We start from the raw sequence: 23,821 nt of genomic DNA on the forward strand, positions 1-23,821 counted from the left end.
ATTATGCTTGTGTATATTAATTGCAGGAGAGGACAGGATCAGGTTCAACTGTGATGCCCCATGTGTTAGAATTGCTGTTGACATTCATAGTCCAACACTCATGTGAATCATGACTTGTGTGAGGTACTGAACAATGACTGGCACCCACAGAATTGTACGCCAGCAAGGAATCAATGGCCCTGAATTTCCTTGTAGCGGGAGATTTGATAAAGTGAGTGCAAGGTCCTGGCAAGGGAGGAAATGCCAGGTTTGTGTCCAAAGGTGCATCTTCTGGCAGTGTTTGATGGAACTGAGGCAGGTGCAACTTCCGTTTGCCTCATAACAGGCCCCTGATGTCACAAGAAGATAGGGCTTTAGATTTGCCTGCTGAAATTCCCGCTCCACTACCCATCCTGTCTGAGGAGTTAGTGTTTCGGAGAGCAGGGAGGGAGAGAAATGTGCAAAATAAGTTGGAGGATTCTTTTTAAAAACAGCATTCCAATAATTCATTCAGCTTTGATTTCTGACGTGTAGCTCTTTTAGAGGGAAAACACAGACTTGCAGAAAATCTGCATTTTCCATAAACATATAACCCCAGTTAATTCATCTGCATAGTGTGTCAAAAATGTTTGCCATTTATACTATATGTGCACCAAGTAGAAGCAAATCCATGAGCACATGTTCATAGACTCAACTCCCAGGCCCTTGGTGCAGTCTGCTGTGAAAGAACTTGAGTGCCACTGTTGAAGGAAAACTTTCGTTGTCAATTATTTGTTACACCATTTACACAGAGAGCTTCAACACTATCCATACCACATTTCAAATTTGTTTCATTCCTGTTGAGTCACTGTTTTCACCAGCATCACATGGCTGATTCGCAATGGCGACAGCGATGGCAATTCCACAGATCATTTATTTGAAACAAGATTAATCCTGAGCATGTGCTGGCAAATTGGTTAAAAAGATTGGATGCTCTCAGGTTTCCACTTGTGTCATTGAGTAGGTGTGGAAAGTTAATTCTACCATTAGTAACACAAGTAAACAGTTCAAAAATAGTATGCAGGGCTCCTTGATGACTCACTGGTTAAATACACCAATTTGTGTCATAGACCAGGAAGGTCACATGTTTAATCCTTGGTCTGTGAAGACAGGGCCATAGATGGAGTGTAATAGGTGACCTCACCATACATCAGACAAACAACACCATACATGTGCAGAAATACATCAGACAAGCCATATCATACATGTGTAGGGGATAACACAGAGAGATCAGACAAGCAACACAATACATGTAAACGGATAACACAGAGCGATGTACTAGACAAACACCATTAGACATATGCAGCTCACCAGCTTTGAAACTTTAACTGACCTTTGAATCTAAAACAATATAAAATTGAACAAAACATGTTCAGGATATTATATTAAAAATGTGGATTTGCTATCACCATTCTCCAACTCTGGGTCATTCTCACATGTGCAGAGTTATCATTCTAAGATCAGATTAGGTTAGTCTCCCTGTTACTTGTGTTTAGACACCTGGGGTGCACTCCTAGTCAGCCATCTACCGCTAAGCCTATTCGAGCAGTTCCTGAATCCCAGTCTCTACCTAACTTGTCTATGTATCTTCCTGTTTCATTGGTGGGACAGATGGTTTCACTCCCTAGATAGGAAACGACCGCCTAGTCCCAGGATTCACATCCAGCATGCCTCTCCCGAGGATGACAGGTACTGACTAATTCAAAAAGTACATGAAACTTTATGTAAAACTTTGTGTGCAGGCTCAGTTGGAACAGTTAAGTGTATTTAGTTCAAATAGTGGTTTCCAAAACCAAATATATCTGGTATTTCTAATATTTTCAGTATGATATATAGTAATGTTGCTTCCACTTTACATACAGGTTTTTAGATGTCCCAACCTATTTTAGTGTACAGTGCTATAAAGAGAGAATTTCACCATCTAAGTCCAATTTAAAAATTAAACTTTACATCTTTCTGATATTGACATCCTTTTGGTTTGTTTCACATATTTCTGCTGATTTGAATATCGGATGCAGATCATTTCAGCAGCATAGGAACTTAAAGGGGCCACTGAGTCCTAAAAGCAAAAAAAAAGCAGCTGAATCTCTTACAGAACTGTTCTGATATATGGTTGTTAATCCAGGGTTCTATATTAATTAGTCTCCTCACAACATACGATACAATGACAAAATTATGTCAGTGCACCCTGTAATTTCATCACATGTTGTAGAACCAAAATTATTTTAAAAAACACCAAATTGGATTGACCAATACAAAAGGCAACTTGCATTATTTATAATGTAATGTGACCATATGATATTTTAAAGAGGGGTTATAGTCTCCATGATAAAAGTGTTTAAACCCTTTTTCATTTTGTTAGACATATGTACGTTCTAAGAATTGATGCAAAACATAAAATCCGTCTATGTTTCATTTGCATATGAATAATAAGTCACAGTTTCCCTTCATCTCCAAATGAAAAGGTTTTCTGGGCACTTTTTTTCATGGAGGTTGTGGCCCTTTAAGGAACGTTGTATAGTGAGACTTGCCCTTTAATTTCAGATTCCTGTTAAAGCTTTCTTTTGTTAACCTGATCGGAGGTTCTTAGAATCTGAATTTCTGTGGTATATAATAAACAATTTTAATTGACACATTTCTATTCTCAAGTCAAACATGGATTAAAGTGACCAAGTCGAAAAAATTAATTTATTATTTGTTTCAGGTGCACCGTTTTAAATCATAAAAGCTACTGTTCTGATCTGTAGTAAAATCATACAGAAAATTAAATCAGTTTGAAGTATCGTTTCATAATTGTGGAGAAAATCATTCTTGTAGGAAGTAATTGGAATGGGAGATGGGCGGTGGGGGAAGAGAGGACAGAAGTAAGAACCCCATTTAAATGCCCCAGTATGAAGGTGACGTAGCTTCATTAGCTGACGTTTGTATCACAATATGTTTGCCACCTCGAGACATTTACTCCATTGTCTATTTCCCTTGTGCGATGTTTGTCTTTCTGTAGTTCATAACGTATAGAGTTGCTTCTCTTAATTTTCTATTCTATTCCAGTGTTTTTCTCGGCAAATTCTACGTGTTATTGTAATTCATGCACTGCCAGAGTAAAATTCTTAAACAAGGGTTAATTTTGATGCTTATAATGATGACACATTGTAATTTTAATTATATTTCTGCCTGATCATGCGGCCTCTTGCGTTTGATCCAAGACAGACTGATTGGGTGACTGACTACATGAAAAAACACTCGGGTTTACCCAGTTCTCAGTGTGTATGGATAACACTACACCTAAACTGTAGATTTACTAAAGCATTGCCAATCTCAAATATTGAATGCACTACACAGTTACAGGTTCTATTCTGAGACTGGGGTTAAGGCATGTTATTGGGGCAGAGTAGAGGGAGCTTTACTGTGCATCAAACTGCACTGTACCTGATCTGGGGAAAGCTTCATGTTGACATTGATTGGATTGCACTCTCATCCCTCACCTCAATAAATAAAATTCATCATTTTTTTTTTAAATTTTGCTTGAAAAGAATATTTACAAAGAACACCAAACAAAGCCCATGATGGGGACCATTTTAGTTTTATAGTTGGACGATAATGAATTCACCATCCGTTTTATAACCTGCCTGATTTTCTTTTCCATTGATTCTCCTGGAAAAGAAAATCAGAGATGTAAAACAGGTGGCTGATAACAGTTACAATTACCCCGATGTGTCTGAAGTATTTGTGTTCCTTACTGGTTAATTGTAGCCACAATTCAGAGTCACAACTTTCTCTAGAGCCTACTTTCTTACTTTGCCAAACTCTGATCTTCCCTTCACTGCATGTGACTCTATTTTTCTCTCTCTCTTTCTTCTGTCTGGTCACGCTCTTCCTCCCCACTTCATGTGTCTCGTTGATTGTTGTTGTGAAGAACCAGGACGCTGGAGTCTGTCATACCTAAACAGGACAGCAAAAACCATCTGAGTGCTAAACCCAAAGCAGCACAGAGGTATTTCAATGAGAGACTGCCGATTTAGACCAAATACACTGGAAACAGAGCAAGAAATACATTACTGTTAAACTCTCAACCAGCAACAGATTGATGGCAGTAAAGCAATTTTGTTTTCTTTGACTATAGTTTAAGTCTCTCAAGTGTAGGCAGGGGTAGATTTCAGATCCTGTATATTACAATGTCTACATCTTAGCTTCCAAAGTATTTTTGTGATATGTGTTATATTTATTAAATATTCCCATTACAGTGACTATTATCCGAACTAACTATGTCCTGGCTAAGTGGTAGTTCAAAAAAGCTGCAGAATGGCTCAATGCTTTCATTTATATCTCGCGTAGTATGCAGCTATACAAGCCAGAATTGTCTGTGGTTCAGCGCCTGTGACCTGTGCTTAATCAACTGAGTTAACAATAGGGCACTGCAATTGGCCTTAGCTCCTCTGAGCTAAAAAAGGAAATAATCAGCCAGGGCTCCTGCTCCTAATTATTATCTGGTGGTTACTGTTGGAAAGGATGCACATGTGGATATCAGATGAGTACAGGATTGGGCTTGGCTGTGATGTCCTTCCTGAGTAAGTTTGGCTTTTATTGGAAGAGACACTGAAGAATCATACCTGCCCTGGAAAGATGCTCCAGCATTGGCAATAGCCTTCAGGGAAGGCAGGAAGCAAAGCAAAAAGGAACATTTAGAAGACCAAAACATTTCAAGCCTGATAGTGAATCTGAGACACTCACCTTGGTGTAGACTTACACCACAGAGATTAAAAAGCAGATGCTGAAAAAACAAGAAAAGAAAATTCCAACTCACAGGTCATAAATTATTGTCTTAACTGCCACATCTGAATTGAACAAGAAATGTTTAAAAACTTGACAAATTTCCCTTTTAGAAACTATGCCACTATTAAAATATTAATGGATTTATAATAAACAAATGATTGCTATGGCAGTGGCAAATTACTGGACTTCAGTTATGAGAAGGACTTATGAGAAGGACCTCATAATTCAGTCAGGCCTGGGAGAGATGTGGATTAAACATTTTTCACAATGAAGTAAATACAGCAAACATGTCACTACCAAATATCCTCACCAAATCCAATGAAATATCCTCAATAAATCCAATGAAATAGCCTCGTTAAATCCGATGCAGTATCCTCAATAAATCCAATTCAATATCTTAACTAAATCCAATGCAATATCCTCATTAAATCCAATGCAACATCCTCACCAAATCCAATTCAATATGCTAACTAAATCCAATGCAATATCCTCACCAACTCCAATATATAGAACATAGAACATTACAACGCAGTACAGGCCCTTCGGCCCTCGATGTTGCGCCGACCTGTGAAACCATCTGACCTACGCTATTCCATTTTCATCCATATGTCTATCCAATGACCACTTAAATGCCCTTAATGTTGGCGAGTCTACTACTGTTGCAGGCAGGGCGTTCCACGCCCCTACTACTCTCTGAGTAAAGAAACTACCTCTGACATCTGTCCTATAGCTATCACCCCTCAACTTAAAGCTATGTCCCCTCGTGTTTGCCATCACCATCCGAGGAAAAAGACTCTCACTATCCACCCTATCTAACCCTCTGCTTATCTTATATGTCTCTATTAAGTCACCTCTCCTCCTCCTTCTCTCTAACGAAAACAACCTCAAGTCCCTCAGCCTTTCCTCGTAAGACCTTCCTTCCATACCAGGCAACATCCTAGTAAATCTCCTCTGCACCCTTTCCAAAGCTTCCACATCCTTCCTATAATGCGGTGACCAGAACTGCACGCAATACTCCAGGTGCGGCCGCACCAGAGTTTTGTACAGCTGCAGCATGACCTCGTGGCTCCGAAACTCGATCCCCCTACTAATAAAAGCTAACACACCATATGCCTTCTTAACAGCCCTATTAACCTGGGTGGCAACTTTCAGGGATTTATGTCCCTGGACACCAAGATCTCTTTGCTCATCTACACTACCAAGAATCTTCCCATTAACCCAGTACTCTGCATCCTGTTACTCCTTCCAAAGTGAATCACCTCACACTTTTCCGCATTAAACTCCATTTGCCATCTCTCAGCCCAACTCTGCAGCCTATCTATGTCCCTCTGTAACCTACAACATCCTTCGGCACTATCCACAACTCCACCGACCTTCGTGTCATCCGCAAATTTACTAACCCACCCTTCTACACCCTCATCCAGGTCATTTATAAAAATGACAAACAGCAGTGGCCCCAAAACAGATCCTTGCGGTAGACCACTAGTAACTAAACTCCAGGATGAACATTTGCCATCAACCACCACCCTCTGTCTTCTTTCAGCTAGCCAATTTCTGATCCAAAGCACTAAATCACCTTCAATCCCATACTTCCGTATTTTCTGCAATAGCCTACCGTGGAGAACCTTATCAAACGCCTTACTGAAATCCATATACACCACATCCATGGCTTTACCCTCATCCACCTGTTTGGTCACCTTCTCAAAAAACTCAATAAGGTTTGTGAGGCACAAAACCGTGCTGACTATCTCTAATGAACTTATTCTTTTCAAGATGATTATAAATCCTATCTCTTATAACCTTTTCCAACATTTTACCCACAACCGAAGTAAGGCTCACAGGTGTATAATTACCAGGGCTGTCTCTACTCCCCTTCTTGAACAAGGGGACAACATTTGCTATCCTCCAGTCTTCCGGCACTATTCCTGTCGACAATGACGACATAAAGATCAAGGTCAAAGGCTCTGCAATCTCCTCCCTAGCTTCCCAGAGAATCCTAGGATAAATCCCATCTGGCCCAGGGGACTTATCTATTTTCACACTTTCCAAAATTGCTAACACCTCCTCCTTGTGAACCTCAATCCCATCTAGCCTAGTAGTCTGTATCTCAGTATTCTCCTCGACAACATTTTCTTTCTCTACTGTAAATACTGACGAAAAATATTCATTTAACGCTTCCCCGATCTTCTCTGATTCCACACACAACTTCCCACTACTATCCTTGATTTGCCCTAATCTAACTCTAGTCATTCTTTTATTCCTGATATACCTATAGAAAGCCTTAGGGTTTTCCTTGATCCTATCCGCCAATGACTTCTCGTGTCCTCTCCTCGCTCTTCTTAGCTCTCCCTTTAGATCCTTCCTGGCTAGCTTGTAACTCTCAAGCACCCTAACTGAGCCTTCACGTCTCATCCTAATATAAGCCTTCTTCTTCCTCTTGACAAGCGCTTCAACTTCTTTAGTAAACCATGGCTCCCTCGCTCGACAACTTCCACCCTGCCTGACAGGTACATACTTATCAAGGACACGCAGTAGCTGCTCCCTGAATGAGCTCCACATTTCGATTGTGCCCACCCCCTGCAGTTTCCTTCCCCATCCTACGCATCCTAAATCTTGCCTAATCGCATCATAATTTCCTTTCCCCCAGCTATAATTCTTGCCCTGCGGTATATACCTGTCCCTGCCCATCGCTAAGGTAAACCTAACCGAATTGTGATCACTATCACCAAAGTGCTCACCTACATCTAAATCTAACACCTGGCCGGGTTCATTACCCAGTACCAAATCCAATGTGGCATTGCCCCTGGTTGGCCTGTCTACATACTGTGTCAGAAAACCCTCCTGCACACACTGGACAAAAACTGACCCATCTAAAGTACTCGAACTATAGTATTTCCAGTCAATATTTGGAAAGTTAAAGTCCCCCATAACAACTACCCTGTTACTCTCGCTCCTGTCGAGAATCATCTTCGCTATCCTTTCCTCTACATCTCTGGAACTATTCGGAGGTCGATAGAAAACTCCCAACAGGGTGACCTCTCCTCTCCTGTTTCTAACCTCGGCCCATACTACCTCAGTAGACGAGTCCTCAAACATCCTTTCTGCCGCCGTAATACTCTCCTTGATTAACAATGCCACACCCCACCCCTCTTTTACCATCTTCTCTGTTCTTACTGAAACATCTGAATCCCGGAACCTGCAACATCCATTCCTGTCCCTGCTCTACCCATGTCTCCGAAATGGCCACAACATCGAGATCCCAGGTACCAACCCATGCTGCAAGCTCACCCACCTTATTCCGGATGCTCCTGGCGTTGAAGTAGACACACTTTAAACCAAGTTCTTGCTTGCCAGTGCCCTCTTGCGTCCCTGTAACCTTATCCCCTACCTGACTACTCTCAACAGCCTGTACACTGGCACTACAATTTAGGTTCCCATCCCCCTGCTGAATTAGTTTAAACCCCCCCGAAGAGCACTAGCAAATCTCCCCCCCAGGATATTGGTACCCCTCTGGTTGAGGTGAAGACCATCCTGTTTGTAGAGGTCCCACCTACCCCAGAAAGAGCCCCAATTATCCAGGAAACCAAAACCCTCCCTCCTACACCATCCCTGCAGCCACGTGTTCAACTCCTCTCTCTCCCTATTCCTCGCTTCGCTAGCACGTGGCACGGGCAACAACCCAGAGATAACAACTCTGTTTGTTCTCGCTCTAAGCTTCCACCCTAGCTCCCTGAATTTCTGCCTTAAATCCCCATCTCTCTTCCTACCTATGTCGTTGGTGCCTATGTGGACCACGACTTGGGGCTGCTCCCCCTCCCCCTTAAGGATCCCAAAAACACGATCCGAGACATTATCCTCATTAAATCCAATGCAATATCCTCATTAAATCCAATGCAATATCCTCACCAAATCCAATTCAATATTCTAACTAAATCCAATGCAATATCCTCACCAAATCCAATTCAATATGCTAACTAAATCCAATGCAATATCCTCACCAAATCCAATTCAATATGCTAACTAAATCCAATGCAATATCCTCACCAAATCCAATACAATATGCTAACTAAATCCAATGCAATATCCTCACCAAATCCAATTCAATATGCTAACTAAATCCAATGCAATATCCTCACCAAATCCAATACAATATGCTAACTAAATCCAATGCAATATCCTCACCAAATCCAATACAATATCCTTATTAAATCCAATGCAACATCCTCACCAAATCCAATTCAATATGCTAACTAAATCCAATGCAATATCCTCACCAACTCCCATACAATATCCTTATTAAATCCAATGCAATATCCTCACCAAATCCAATACAATATCCTTATTAAATCCAATGCAACATCCTCACCAAATCCAATACAATATCCTTATTAAATCCAATGAAATATCCTCACCAAATCCAATACAATATCCTTATTAAATCCAATGAAATATCCTCACCAAATCCAATACAATATCCTTATTAAATCCAATGAAATATCCTCACCAAATCCAATACAATATCCTTATTAAATCCAATGAAATATCCTCACCAAATCCAATACAATATCCTTATTAAATCCAATGCAATATCCTCATTAAATCCAATGCAATATCCTCACCAAATCCAATTCAATATGCTAACTAAATCCAATGCAATATCTTCATTAAATCCAATGCAATATCCTCATTAAATCCAATGCAATATCCTCACCAAATCCAATTCAATATGCTAACTAAATCCAATGCAATATCTTCATTAAATCCAATGCAATATCCTCATTAAATCCAATGAAATATCCTCACCAAATCCAATACAATATCCTTATTAAATCCAATGAAATATCCTCACCAAATCCAATACAATATCCTTATTAAATCCAATGAAATATCCTCACCAAATCCAATACAATATCCTTATTAAATCCAATGCAATATCCTCATTAAATCCAATGCAATATCCTCACCAAATCCAATTCAATATGCTAACTAAATCCAATGCAATATCTTCATTAAATCCAATGCAATATCCTCATTAAATCCAATGCAATATCCTCACCAAATCCAATTCAATATGCTAACTAAATCGAATGCAATATCTTCATTAAATCCAATGCAATATCTTAATTAAACTAATACAATTTCCTCATTAAATCCAATAAAATATCCTTACATAACCAATATAACATCGGCATTAAATCGAAATGCAATATTCTCATTAAATTCAAAAGCAATATTCTCAATAAATCCATTGCAATAGCCTCACTACATCAATGACACATACATTCTGTTACCCCACATGCCACACAAGAGCATGAATTGGAAGTAGGTTTAGAACCATCATTCCGCACAGCTAGGATTACAGAATATATCAACTCAAAACATAGAATCTTGAACAATGCTTGTAGTGTGGACTCCAGCTGATCCCATATTATCATTGTGTAACAGGAGTGCAAAAGCTTTCTAAGCTTTGTAACCTTTCTAATTTGGTTACAAGCAAACTAATAATTGCTTTAGGGAGAACTGAATTGTGGACATGTTTCATCATTTCAGCAATAACAATGAATTCATTGTCAGATATGTTACGTTGAGCTAGTTTAATTGCTTTCTATTAATGCTGGAACAGCGTCATGAGGTTGCAGTGTTTTATCACTGCCCAATGTGCCAATTCATTTTCATTAATTATCATTACTCAACACCATCGAGATGCCTTTGGTATTTCCAGCCCAATACTGTTCTGTCCTGTATTATTGATTCTTTATGTTGACCTTTGTCTTTCAAATAAGATTTGATCAGAAACATTTGATCACATAGCTTTTGACACTAAAACATTATGAACTGTAATTTGAGGAACATTAACCATTTTTCCGGAGGTATTGACTCTTTCAGGAGGTTAATGACTTATCTTTTATCTCTACAGCTTTGACGTTGATGAATTACAGAAGATAGAAGTCATGTGTAGACATTTTCCACTGAGCTGCTCTTACCTGCAGTTACTGCGGGGTGGTCCATAGCTATTTACAAGGTTATTCCCTGTAGGAAGCTTTTAAAAACCTGAACAGTACCTTTTCTTGTAATTATTGGGATGCTATTTTTTCCAAGTTACATAAAAAGGCTGTTGGGAAATTTAAGAGAACCTCAGAGGGAGATTTTTAGAACATCATTTGCATAACAGTAGGGGAATGTGGATTTTTTAAAAATAAAATGACCATTAGGTAGAATTCCTTGTTTAAAATAACTTCCTTAACAGAGGATGAGATAGATTTTCATCTTCACTTGGATGGAGATGATCCCCTGCATGTTATAAAAAATAAATCAGGCAGGTTCTATAAAAGGGGGGCAATCTGCTGCTCTGGATTACCACCCTGGCAGTGAAGATAAAAGTCCATTCCATAGGGAGAGAGTACTACTATCAGTACCACTTCTCATTTTCAATCTCTTATGAAGGACCTTGAGATGGCTTACAATGTTAAAGGCACTATGTAACTGTAAGTTGTTGTAATTTTTTTTGCTGGCCTCGTTGTCTGAAGGTACAAACATATTCCGCAAACCATTCCCACAAGCAGTTGTGGGTCTCTTGTGTCTCCACCTGGCTGAAATCGGGGTAGCACACAGTTAAACTTGCCTGTGGACCTTAACTATTTATTTCCTGCTCTCTTCCTGCAGGTTCCAATTTTAACCTGCTTTTCTGAGCAGGCATAAAGGACACCCACTGAAAACTGGCCAAATCCTTCTTTAAATATGTAGATTGAGCTTCAGTTATGTCATCGGGGTCTGACTACCATTTTAATCAGAGGCCTTGCCTGAGAGGAGGGAGGGGATGGGACCATTGTGTTTTTTCCCACTGAGCTAACCTAGTGGGACAGGGAGTTGGAGTCAGAAGAAGCCCCAATTTGTCACTTTCCTTGTGGGGCCAGGAGGAGAAGGAGTATTCCTGTAGTCCCCACAAGTAATGCCTAGGCCTCAACTGCCCCAGGCAGCCCTTCTCCAACTCAGTTGATACCTGAATGCCAGAGACTGTTCATTTGGTGCTTAACAACAGCTTCTTGCTACCTGACATTCAGCACCCATGTGCCGGCTAGTTATCACTTCCTGATTACCTTTGGGAGATTAACTAGGCCTGTGCAGCTGAGGCCCAATAGTTTAAATCTCCCTAGCCTCATGTTGATGACCAAATTAAAATCATGGATTAAAGTGTCTAGTTTTCATTTCTGAATCTGAGCATAGCTGACTTTTCCCCCTTTTCCATTTCACAGGGACCTTGAGGCCAATTGATTAGTTTCTGGAGCCATTAACCTGAGATCAGCTAATTCAGTATAGGCCAGGTATCAACCCTGGGACTTCCCATTCCTCATGGCTCAGTTATACACTCCATGACGCAATTATATTACAGATCCATGATTTCCACCCTCCTCAACTCCACCTTTGATTGGGATACATGTCTGAAGGGGCGGGACTCCAACCTGCCCCACACACAAACATTGTCTTCAGCAGAGTAGCAGTATGCGTTCAGATCCGATCAGGTCTCAATACCTACTATTAGTTTAAAAAAGGTGATCAGGCTTGTATAAGTAAATTTTGTTGACTAATTTATAATTTATTGTGGTTTTAAACATTTTCATGGGGCTAATATTTGCGCTTTACCCTGCTTGTACAGCTTGGATGTGTCAAAACACATATATATTGAGTGGCACAATCAAAATAATGGTTTGCTTTAGCGCTACTATCAAGAATGGTACACATTCTGTGACTGCAGTTCCCAATGCACGGAGATTTCAAATTCAATCCTCCTAATGTGGGCAGTGACCAACTGGAGAGCAGGCACTTTCCCACAGGAATAGTTCTGTTTAATTTCATCTTAGTAAGATCCTTTCATTTGGAATAACAGCAAGTTTAAGGGAAAAAAGACAATAGTTAATTAGCTATTTCAGCCGCAGGAATTCTGAAACTGTGCTCCAATATAATATTTAAAACCTATCCAGACAAATTATTCCTCTTAACACAAACTCCAAATTAATGTCTGGAGAATTCTCTACACACAGTTATATTAATCAGTCAATCTACTCATTCTGTATTAATTCTCTTCCTTCTCCCAGCCATTAAAGATGAGGGATAATTTTACAAAATGTTGCTCCCACTATCACCAATTGAGAGTTTGGACATTTTATGAAAATTGATCCCTGTAATCTGCTATTAGGTGATTTCAGTTTATTGCAAACAGTAAGTTAGAGATTATACTGGGGAATATTCAAAGATCTAGCACTCCCAACACAGAGCTTTGTACACTCTGCACTCTGTGTAAGGGTGCTTATCAGGAATTTCATGACCTGTGTGATTTCCTATCCATTAAATTGAATAATCAGAAGGTTGTGTAGATTTTAATTTGGGTGTACAGAGCTCCAGCCCAAATTTCTGATGCAGTCTTCTATTGCAGAATGCTCTAGACTGGGAGTACTAATCCATAACCCCCGTTGAGAAAGGCTTGTTTATTTTGTCATATAGTTATATATAGATTTCTAACACAAGTCATTGGAAAAAAATAAACTATAGTTTGTGGTGTTGTCATTTTGTCTAAATACTAAGACTAGAGTTGTATCCAAAATGTTGCATCATTATTATGCTGCTCGGTGTAATATTTTAATCCCAACAGATTTGTTCTTTTTGTTTCATGATTCATTCATTCCGTTTTCTCCCTGTATCCCTGTTCTTTTCTTTTTTCCGATCATGTTCAGGACCTTGGAGAGGTCTGGCAACCTCAAGCAGGGTAGAAAAAGCACTGCATCTGGGACTGAAAGGTAGGACAGAACCTAATCAATGTAATTCAGATCACAGTCAGAATGCATTCTCCCACTGAAAACAGTTGAGGGGCTATAAATGGTCCTTGCTTTGTTTGTTATAACTTTTCTCTTAAACCTTAATCCTGTATTCAATGTACTGATGTATCTTTCCACTTGTAAGAAGCCTTATTCTTTTATTATGCAATAGTCGAGTAAGTTGTATATTGTTAATGGAATATAATTTAGTAACAGCTGCGTAACGGCACCTTATCGAGATGTGTGTAATATGACAGAGAGGCAATGGAGGTTTTTGAGAATCATGTTAAGTCTTGAATCAAGGAGTTGGGAAATGAGGCGACAAGATCCATATCTCTTCTCATGAAGTAGAGTATCATAGCACAAAGAATGCTGACTTAGATCATGAAGAGACAGGAGAAGGATGCAGATTAGCCATGTAAGCAAGGGGAAGATGAAAATGAGAAATGGTATAAGAATATTCTGGAACTGATCCTAAAAAAACAGATTTAATAAACAGGCTGAACTGGCTTTTCTCATTCTTTCATACCTGTATTCTTATGTGATTGTGTCGTCAGTGGTCGCAATGGTCAGCCTCACAAGAAGTTTGTGTTGGATTAAAATATGCTTCACATACTCTTCTGGTACTCTCTCTGCCCTGCACAGACCTCCAAGGAAAGGATACTTTTATAACAATATTCCGTGTTTACATTCCAGCAGTGTAAATAATAGTTTAAATATTTCTGGGGGATCGGGTAATACAGCATCCTCCCAGAACAGGCAATGCTTCAGCTATAAATAAAAGCAAAATACTGCAGATGCTGGAACTCTGAAATAAGAACAGAAAGTGCTGGAAATACTCAGCAGGTTAGGCAGCATCTGTGGAGAGAAAAGCAGAGTTAACGTTTCAGGTCTGCTTCAGCCAACCTTCCTGCTGTCCAGCCATTGCTGTGCAAAATAAGAGTATGTGCATCCCTCCACTCTCCTGCCTCCCTCACTCACCTCTCTCTGCTCCCTCTGCTCCTTCCCCTCTCCTGCCTCCCTCCAACACCCCCTCTCTTCCATTCCTTCCCCTTCCTCCTTCCCATCTCCTCCCCTTCCTCCCTCCCAATGCCTCTCCTCCCTCCTATTCCCTTCCCTCCCAACCCCTCCCCTTCCTCCCTCCCATTCCCTCCCCCTCCCCTTCCTTTTATCCTCTCTCTCCCTCCTAATCACTGTTTCCCTCCCATTCCCCACCCATCCCCTCCCCCTCCCTCCCATTCCCTCCCTCCGATCCCCTGCCCTTCCTCTCATCCTCTCCAACCCTCCCCTCCCTCCCATCCATTCTCCTTCCTCCCATTCTCTCCCCCCCCCTTTTATCCTCTCCCTCCCGCCTAACCCCTCTCTCCCTCCAACCCCCCCACCCATTCCCTCCCAACCCTTCCCCTTCCTCCCTCCCATTCCCTCCCCTTCCTATCATCTCTCCCACCCAAGCAACCCCTCTGTCCTTCCTATCTCCTACCCCATCCCCTCCCCTATATCTCCTCCCTCCCTGCCATGCTCTCATCGTCCTCCCATCACATCTTTCCCCTTCCAACCATCTACTCCCCTCACTTTCTTCTCCTCCCCCTCCTCCTTCTCCCCTCCAATCTCTCCCTTCCGTTCCCACCCCTCCCCTCTCTATCATTACCACTCTCCCTCTTTCGTTCTGTTCTGTCCCTCTTCTTTCCTGCTTCAAAAAAAACCAAAAAAAGACTTGCAGGTTGATAGGTAAATTGGCCATTATAAATTGTCACTAGTATAGGTAGGTGGTAGGGAAATATAGGGACAGGTGGGGATGTTTGGTAGGAATATGGGATTCGTGTAGGATTAGTATAAATGGGTGGTTGATGGTCGGCACAGACTCGGTGGGCCGAAGGGCCTGTTTCAGTGCTGTATCTCTAATCTAATCTTTCATCTCTCTATCCCCCTCTCCTCCCTCTCCTCCCGCTCCTCCCTCTCTCCTCCCTCTCCCCCTCTCCTCCTTCCCTCCTCCCTCTCCCCCTTCTCTTCTCCCTCGCCCCTTCTCTCCTCCCTCTCCCCCTCTCTCCTCCCTCTCCCCCTCTCTCCTTCCTCTATCCCCCCTCCCTCTATCCCCCCCTCTCTCCTCTCTCTATCCCCCCTCTCTCCTCCTTCTCCCCCTCTCTCCTCCCTCTCCCCCTCTCTCCTCCCTCTCCCCCTCTCTCCTCCCTCTCCCCCTCTCTCCTCCCTCTATCCCCCCTCTCTCTTCTCTCTCCCCCTCTCTCCTCCCTCCATCCCCCCTCTCTCCTCCCTCTATCACCCCTCTCTCTTCCCTCTCCCCCTCTCTCCTCCCTCTCCCCCTCTCTCCTCCCTCAATCCCCCCTCTCTCCTCCCTCTCCCCCTCTCTCCTCCCTCTCCCCCTCTCTCCTCCCTCTATCCCCCCTCCCTCTATCCCCCCTCTCTCCTCCCTCTATCACCCCTCTCTCTTCCCTCTCTCCCTCTCTCCTCCCTCTCCCCCTCTCTCCTCCCTCTATCCCCCCTCTCTCTTCCCTCTCCCCCTCTCTCCTCCCTCTCCCCCTCTCTCCTCCCTCTATCCCTCCTCTCTCCTCCCTCTCCCCTTCTCTCCTCCTCTACCTTGCTGGGGAACCTAGAACATGGGGGTACAGTCCCAGAATTATGGGCCGATCATTTAAGATTGAGATGAGGAGAAAATTCTTCACTCAGAGGTTTATGAATCTTTGGAATTCTCTACCGCAGAGGATTGTGGCTGCTCCATTGTTAAATATATTTAAGGTTGAGATGGACAGATTTTCTCTCAAGGAATCAAGGGATATGGGAAGAAGGCGGGAAAGTGGAATTGAGGCAGAAGATCATCCATGATCGTATTGAATGACAGAGCAGGATTGTGGTACAGTGGAGACTTCATAGGTAGAATTAAGAAATAGAAAAAGGATTTAAGACTGTAGTGGGAATTGTGTACAGGTCCCCTGGTCGCAGTTGTGAAGTGGTAGATTGTATTGCAAAGATTGGGCAAGCATATGGTAAAGGCAGAGTAGTTTTAATGCAGGGTTTTAACTTACATATAAATTGAGACTAGCACATGTCAGAAAAGTAGTGAATTTCTTGAGTGTGTCCAGGATAGATTTCTGTAGCAATGTGTCCTAGAACCAACATGCAGGCAGTCTGTATTAGATTTAGTAATGAGTAATGAGGCAGATTTAATTAATAGCCTAACAGTACGTGGTCATTTATCTACTCGAAATCACAAAGAATGTTTGAGTTCAATGTTGTGTTTGAAAGGGAGAAATGTGAAACAGCTACTTAGATTCTTGATTTAGGTAAGGCTGACTTCAATGGGATGAGACAGTGACTGTCCACAGTAAATTGGACAAATCTGTTAATGGGGTAAAACGGCAGCAGATCAGTGGGAGGTGTTCAAAAAAGAATTTAATGTGTCCCAGAACAAGTTTCCACCCCTAACAGGCAGGAGCTCCACTGCCATAAAAGACAACCGTGGAGAACTAAAGAGGTAAGAGGGAACATAAAACTAAAAGAAAAGGCATTTGAAAATGCAAATAAAAGCACCGATCCTGGCAAATGAGAAATATACAAAGAACAGTGAAGGGTGATAAAATAGAGAGTAAGAGTTACAAAAAGGGAATATGAAAGGGAACTTACAAGGGATATCAGAATCAACACAAACATTTTCTACAATTATGTTAGGTGAAAGAAGGTGGTCAGGGGCAATGTGGGCCCCTTGTCAGCTGATAAGTGTGATGTTGTCACTGAAAATGAGGAAATGCTGAATGATTACTTTATGTCAGTATTTCCAGTCGAGGAAGAGGTCAGCATGCTGGACATCCCAAGGAAATGAATATTGAATAGGGACAGGGACTCACCCAAATTAACATCAGCAAAATAACAATAATGAAGAAAATAGTAAATTCCCAGGACCTATGTCCTAACTATAATCTTCCAAAGTTCTCAGGATTTGCAAACTGTTCCTTTAGATCAGAAAATTGCACACATTTGTAATTAAAGATAGGGTGACTGAACATTTTGAAAATTTTCAGCTGATCATCGAGAGCCAGCATGGATTTGTAAAGAGTCAGTCATGCCTGACAAATGTGATTGAAGTTTTTGAAGAGGTGACTAAAGTAATGGACAGGGGAATGTCTATGGATGTTATTTATTTGGACTTTCAAAGGGTAATTATTAAGGTCCCTCATAAGAGACAGTTATCGATTGTAGAAGCTCATGGAATTAAAGGCAAATTATTGTCCTGGTTAGAAAATTGTCTAAGTGGCAGGAGACAGAGAGTAGAGATAATGGGCAGGTACTCAAATTGACTGAAACAGGAAGTGCTGGAGATACTCAGCAGGTCTGGCAGCATCTGTGGAGAGAGAAAAACAGAGTTTCATTTAGAAGGGATTCCAATATTTTTTCTACCACTGACATGAAGCTATAAGCGTTAAGATCTATAATTCTCAGAGCATGTTCTATCCCCCTTCTTAAATATAGGAATTAAATTAGCTATCCCCAGTCCTCTGGCTTTAATGAGATAATAAATATGTGAAGTAATTCCTCTGCTATCTCTTCCCTAGATTCTTTTAGAATACGTAGATGCAAATCATCCAGACCAGGGGCTTTTAGTTATACACCATTTAAGAAAAAAATTAAATGCACTTTACTCATTGCTCAGCTCATCATTCAATGACATGTCTACCTGTTCTATGTCCCTGGTAAATATTGAAGGGAATAATTATTTAATATTTCTGCCATTTCTCCATTGTTACCCATGGTATTATCCTGTCTATCCCTTAATGATTCCATTCCCATCTCAGCCTTCCTTTTTTATTTTACTAGTTTGTTTTATGTTCTTTGATAATTTAATTTCCCAATCTCTTCGTATGCTGTTTTATCATGCGCTCCTGTGCTGTCGATGTACTTAATCAATGCCTCTTTCCTAATCCTCAGTTGTTCCCTGTGTCTTTATTCATCCGTGAAACCTCAGTAGTGCATAGTTTATTATTTCTTTTCAGAGGAATATATTTTTCCTGCACTCTGTTGAACACCATTTTAAATGTTTCTCATCACTGTTCAATAACAACAACTTATATTGTTATAGTGCCTTTAAAGTAATAAAACATCCAAGGTGTTTCGCAGGAGCATTGTAAAACAAAATATGACACTGAGCGACATAAGGAGATATTAGGTCAGGTGACCAAGTTTGGCCAAAAATGTAGGTTTTAAGGTGTGTCCTAAAGGATGAAAATGAGGAAAACGAGGTAAAGAGACAGAGAGGTTTAGAGAGGGTATTCCAGAGCTTCGGGCCTAGGCAACTGAAGGCACAGCCAGCTCTGGTGGAGTGATTAAAATCAGGGAGGTCAAAAGGTCAGAATTAGAGGAGTGCAGATATCTCAGAGGATTGTGGGACTGGAGAAGATTACAGAGATAGGGAGGAGTGAGGCCATGGAGGGATTTGAAAACAAGGGTTAGAATTTTAAATCAAGACATAGTTTTACCGGGAGCCAATGTAGGTAAGCAAGCACAGAGGAGATTGGGGAGTGGGACTTGGTGCAAGTTTGGATGACCACAAGTTTACGAGAGTAGAATGCGGAGACCAGCCAGGAGTGCATTCGAATAGTTAATTCTAGAGATAATGAAGACATTAATGAGGATTTCAGCAGCAGATGAGCTGAGACGGTGCGAAGTTGGGCAGTGGTGGAAATAGGTGGTCTTATTGATGTCACGAATATGAGGTTGTAAATTCCTTTCAGGGTCAAATATGACATCAAAGTTGCAAAAACAATGAAAGCAGTTTCCACCCAGCTAGACGACGGTGGAGAGGTGTTGGAGGAGGATGGGGTAGTTAACCGTTTCAAAGGCTGCAGAGAGGTTGAGAAGGTGGAAGAGGGATAGTTTACTTTTACCTCAGTCAGATAGGATGTCATTGTGTCTTTGATAATAGCTGCTCCGGTACTGTGGCAGTGGCAGTGGCAGAAACCTGATTGGAGGGATTCAAACATGGAGTTCTGGGAAAGATGGGAATGGATTTGGGAGGCAACAACATGTTCAAGGACTTTGGAGAGGAAAGGGAGGTTGGAGATGGAGCGGTAGCTTGCAAGGGCAGTGGGGTCAAGGGTTGATTTTTTGAGGAGAGGAGTGATGACAGCAGATTTAATGGAAAGAGGGACAACACCTGAAGAGAGAGAACTGTTTACAATATCGGCTAATATGGGGACCAGGAGGGGAAGTTGGATGATCAGCAGTTCAGTGGGAATATGATTGAGGGAGCAGGAGGTGGTCTCATGGGCAAGATGAGCTCAGACGGCATGAGGGAAGATGGGAGAGAAACTAGAGAAAGATTAGAGTTCAGGGCTAGGACAGGGGGGAGTGTGACCTGGTGGGCTAGTGGAAGAAAGGGATACAACAGAGGCAGCTGATCAGATGGCCTCGATCTTTGTGACAAAGAAGTCCATGAGATCTTTGCACATATTGTTGGAGGCGAGGGTGGAGGAGACAGGGGATAGGAGTTTAAGAAGACAGTTTGCAATGGAAAAAAGAAGCCAGGATAGAATAAAGAATAGTGAGCAGTTTTAGCAAATGAGAGCAGGACCCAATAGTATTTTAAATGGTCCAGCCAGATCTGGACGTGAATGGCTAAACCAGTTGTCCGCCATATCCCTTTAAGTTTGTGTTCTACATCATTGCTTGCCAATATTGTTGCCCATTTTATTTTCCCAAGTTCGATTCACATCCCCTCAAAATCAGCTTTTCTCTAATCTATTAACCTGATTTTTGTCGTACTTATGTCCTTCTCTGTTATCATCTTAAGGTGTATTATATTAAGGTCACTATTGCTTAGATGTTCCCCTACTTTTATTTCTCTTATCTGCTCTGGTTCATTCCCCATTACTAGATCCAATAGTGAATCTATCCTTGTTGGGATTTTTACATATTGGGTTAAAAAGGAGCCCTGTACACATTGTAGGAACTCCATTCCCTTAGCCCTTTTATCTACCTCTCCGAATAATATTAGAATAGTTGAAATACCCCATGATTACTATTCTATGTTTTTTACTCAATTCCCTAATTTATCTGCATATTTCTTCCTCCACCTCCCTTCCACTACTGGGTGGTCTGTAGACTACACCTATTAGTGTGATTGATCCCTTATTATCTTTTATCTCTATCCACATGGATTCTATTTTTGTGTTGCCAAAAGCTGCATCCCTTTTTTCTGCTGCCATTATGTTATCCCCAATAAGTACAGCTACTCCAGCTCCCCTCTTTTCCTCTCTATCTTTTCTAAACATGTTTAATTCCCAGTCCTGGTTTTTATGCAGCCTTGTCTCTGTCATCAGATAGTTGAGAGGCAGCATTGCAAGCAGCGGAGGTGGAAGTGGAAAATTACACTGATATTGATTGATAGGTTAAGTGAACAGGCACAACTGTGGCAAATGGATTTCAATGAAGGCAAATATGAGGGCATCCACTGCACCTAAAAAGGATAGAACAGGGTACTTTCTAAATGGTGAAAAGCTGGAAACAGTGGAGGTTGAAAGGGACTTGGGGATCCAGATACATAGATCATTAAAATGTCATCAACAGGTGCAGAAAATTAGCAAAAAAATGAATGGAATTCTGGTCTTTATATCTAGAGGGCTAGAATACAAGGGGATAGAAGTCTCATTTCAGCTATACAAATCCCTGGTTAGACCACACCTGGAGTACTGCGAGCAGTTCTGGGCACTACACCTTGGAAAGGATATGACCAGTGTACATTTACCAGAATGATAATTGGACTCCAAGGGTTAAATTATGAGGAGAGATTACAAATACTAGGGTTGTATTTCCTGGAATTTAGAAGCTTATGGGGTTATTTGATTGAGATTTTCAAGACACTAACATGAATGGGCAGGGTAGATAGAGAAAAACTATTTCTGCTGGTTGGGGAGTCTAGGACGAGGGGGCATAGACCAGAAATTAGAGGCAGACATTTCAGGAATGAAATCAAGAAACACTTTTAAACACACAGGGTGGGAGAAGTTTGGAACTGTATTCTACAAATGGTAATTGAAGCTAGATCAATTGTTAATGTTAAATCTGAGTGATAGATATTTGTTATCCAAAGGTATGGGACAAAGGCGGGTATATGGAGTTAGGTTGCCAATCAGCCACCATCTTATTGAATGGTGGAACAGACTTGAGGGGTTGAATGGCCGACTCCTGTTCCTGTGTTCCACACTTCCTCCCTTCCCTCCCCTCCATCCCTCCCCTGTCAGCCAGCCCCCCCCCCCCCACACTGCCCCCACCATGGCCCAGCATTCTCCCAACACCCCCCCCCACCCCCCCACCCACCCCTGGCAAAATGGCTTATTTGCTGACTGGCAATGCATGGCCTGAATAAATTGCAGCTGTTTGCTTTTTTTTATTGTGAGACGGAACTGCACAAGCATCTTACAGTCTGTCAAGTGGCAAAATGACGTTAAAATTGTTTCAGTCTCTTGTCTTTCCCTGAAATCTGAATGTTACACAAATTCGAGCTGTGTGCGTGTGTGTTTTTGTTCAGAGAAAAGCGCAGTCTCAACGTATGGACTTTTTCTTTTCAAAATGAGGCAGTTGGAGAAAATTACAATCAACAACAACTTGTTTTTATATAGCACCTTTAACATAATAAAATGTTCCAAGACGCTTCACAGGAGCATTATAGAACAGAATTTGGCACCGAACCAGATAAGGAGATGAGCATAAGCGTGGTCAAAGAGGTTGATTTTAGGGAATATCTTAAAGGAGGACAGAAAGGTAGAGAGGTGGAGAGGTTTAGGGAGGGAATTCCAGGTCTTAGGGCCCAGGCAGCTGAAAGCGAGATGGAAATCGGGGATGCTCAAGAGTCCATATGGTTTATATGTTCTTGTGTATTAGAGGAACGCAGATATCTCAGAGGGTTGTGGGGCTGGCGGACATTACAGTGATGGGGAGGGGTGAGGCCATGGAGGGATTTGAAAACAAGGATGAGAATTTTTAAATCGAGGTGTTGTTTAACCGGGAGCCAATGTAGGTCAGCGAGCACAATTGACTTTAACGTAAAAAACATGTGCATGGAAAGAATGAAATATTACGATCTCATCAGGCAAACTGGCTTGGAGATTTACTAAACATAGTAATGCAAAGCAGCAGAATTAGCATCAGTGGACAGTCATCAACACAGGCTGCTTCAGCAATTTTTTTATTCAACTGTGCATGTTAATTCAGCTAACTCACACTGTCAGCGCTAACCATTTCAAATAAATAACAGCGGGGTAGCCCCACTGGTTAGTGAGTAAATTCACCATGTGGTTAAATAAAAAACCATTGACTATTCCTGGTCTCTGCTAGATTAGCTGATTTCAGTTTGGGTGCATCGCTAACCCTGAGGTATGAGGAAGGAAAGTCAGCAAACTTCCCAATCCTGGTCACCATCCAGTGACCCCAACTGGAAGTACATGTGTGTGGATGTTGGAGGAGAACAGGATTAGGCTTGCCTCCAATGCCCGATCAGCAGTCACTGTCTAGAACCATATATGGAGAATAGACATTTGGATGAGGTAATAGAGGAGCAAGGTGAACTGTAGAACTGTACCCCAACAAGGGGAAGTATCTCCTGGTGTGGATAGAAGAAAACTAAAAGCAAAGAGATTTACACAAAAAAAGAAAGTATTAAAGTTTTTTTAGAATATAATTGAAAGTCATTCAAGCACAGTCATTTAACCCATATATAACTGCAACTAACTGCATGCTTGGTGGTTTTGTTAAATCAATGATTTAACATCACTATCTATCTGCCCTTGGTTTTGCTGGTTTAATTTTGATTTGATATGATTTTTTTCCCACCTTATTTTGTTATTAGTCGAAGATGCCTTCGACCTTTAGAAAGACAGTGTGGTCTGGACAGAGCCTTGAGTAGTGAGTCTGGCTCAGGCAGGTATGACAATTAGGGTCTAAGGTTGCTGAACGAATTCCTTTCTTCTTCTCTGGTCACCACGAGATTGCGGTGTCAGCTTTTCTGTGGTGTGTAGAAAGTGCCGTGAAGCTCTAACCCTAGTGGAGGCAAGACCACCGATGAAATGTGGGGAGGGGAGGAAGGGGTCTTGTACAAGTAGGGTTAGAGCTTGCTTTCAAATGAGGCAAATGGCAAGTACACTAAAAACCATCAAGGTGGTCTTTGATCAGCCATAAAGAACCCCAAAGTGGGAAAAAAAGCTTGGTTCTCCTTGACCTCA

General features: G+C 41.5%; 1 protein-coding gene across 20 annotated transcripts in view; it reads left to right on the top strand.

Moving 5' to 3' along the window:
- Positions 1 to 23,821, top strand: part of LOC137353703 (regulating synaptic membrane exocytosis protein 3-like) — a 1,492,914-nt gene that overhangs the window by 1,240,767 nt on the left and 228,326 nt on the right. For 15 of the 20 annotated variants that reach the window (XM_068020069.1, XM_068020075.1, XM_068020096.1 and 12 more), the window contains 3 exons: positions 1,630 to 1,707; positions 13,518 to 13,580; positions 23,449 to 23,523. In XM_068020069.1, coding sequence (XP_067876170.1) covers positions 1,630 to 1,707; positions 13,518 to 13,580; positions 23,449 to 23,523 — 216 coding nt within the window. The remainder of the gene's footprint in view (positions 1 to 1,629; positions 1,708 to 13,517; positions 13,581 to 23,448; positions 23,524 to 23,821) is intronic. The other 5 variants (XM_068020092.1, XM_068020098.1, XM_068020095.1 and 2 more) reach the window with 3 other exon arrangements.

Source organism: Heterodontus francisci, chromosome 3 (assembly GCF_036365525.1).
Source record: "Heterodontus francisci isolate sHetFra1 chromosome 3, sHetFra1.hap1, whole genome shotgun sequence".
NCBI lineage: Eukaryota > Metazoa > Chordata > Chondrichthyes > Heterodontiformes > Heterodontidae > Heterodontus > Heterodontus francisci.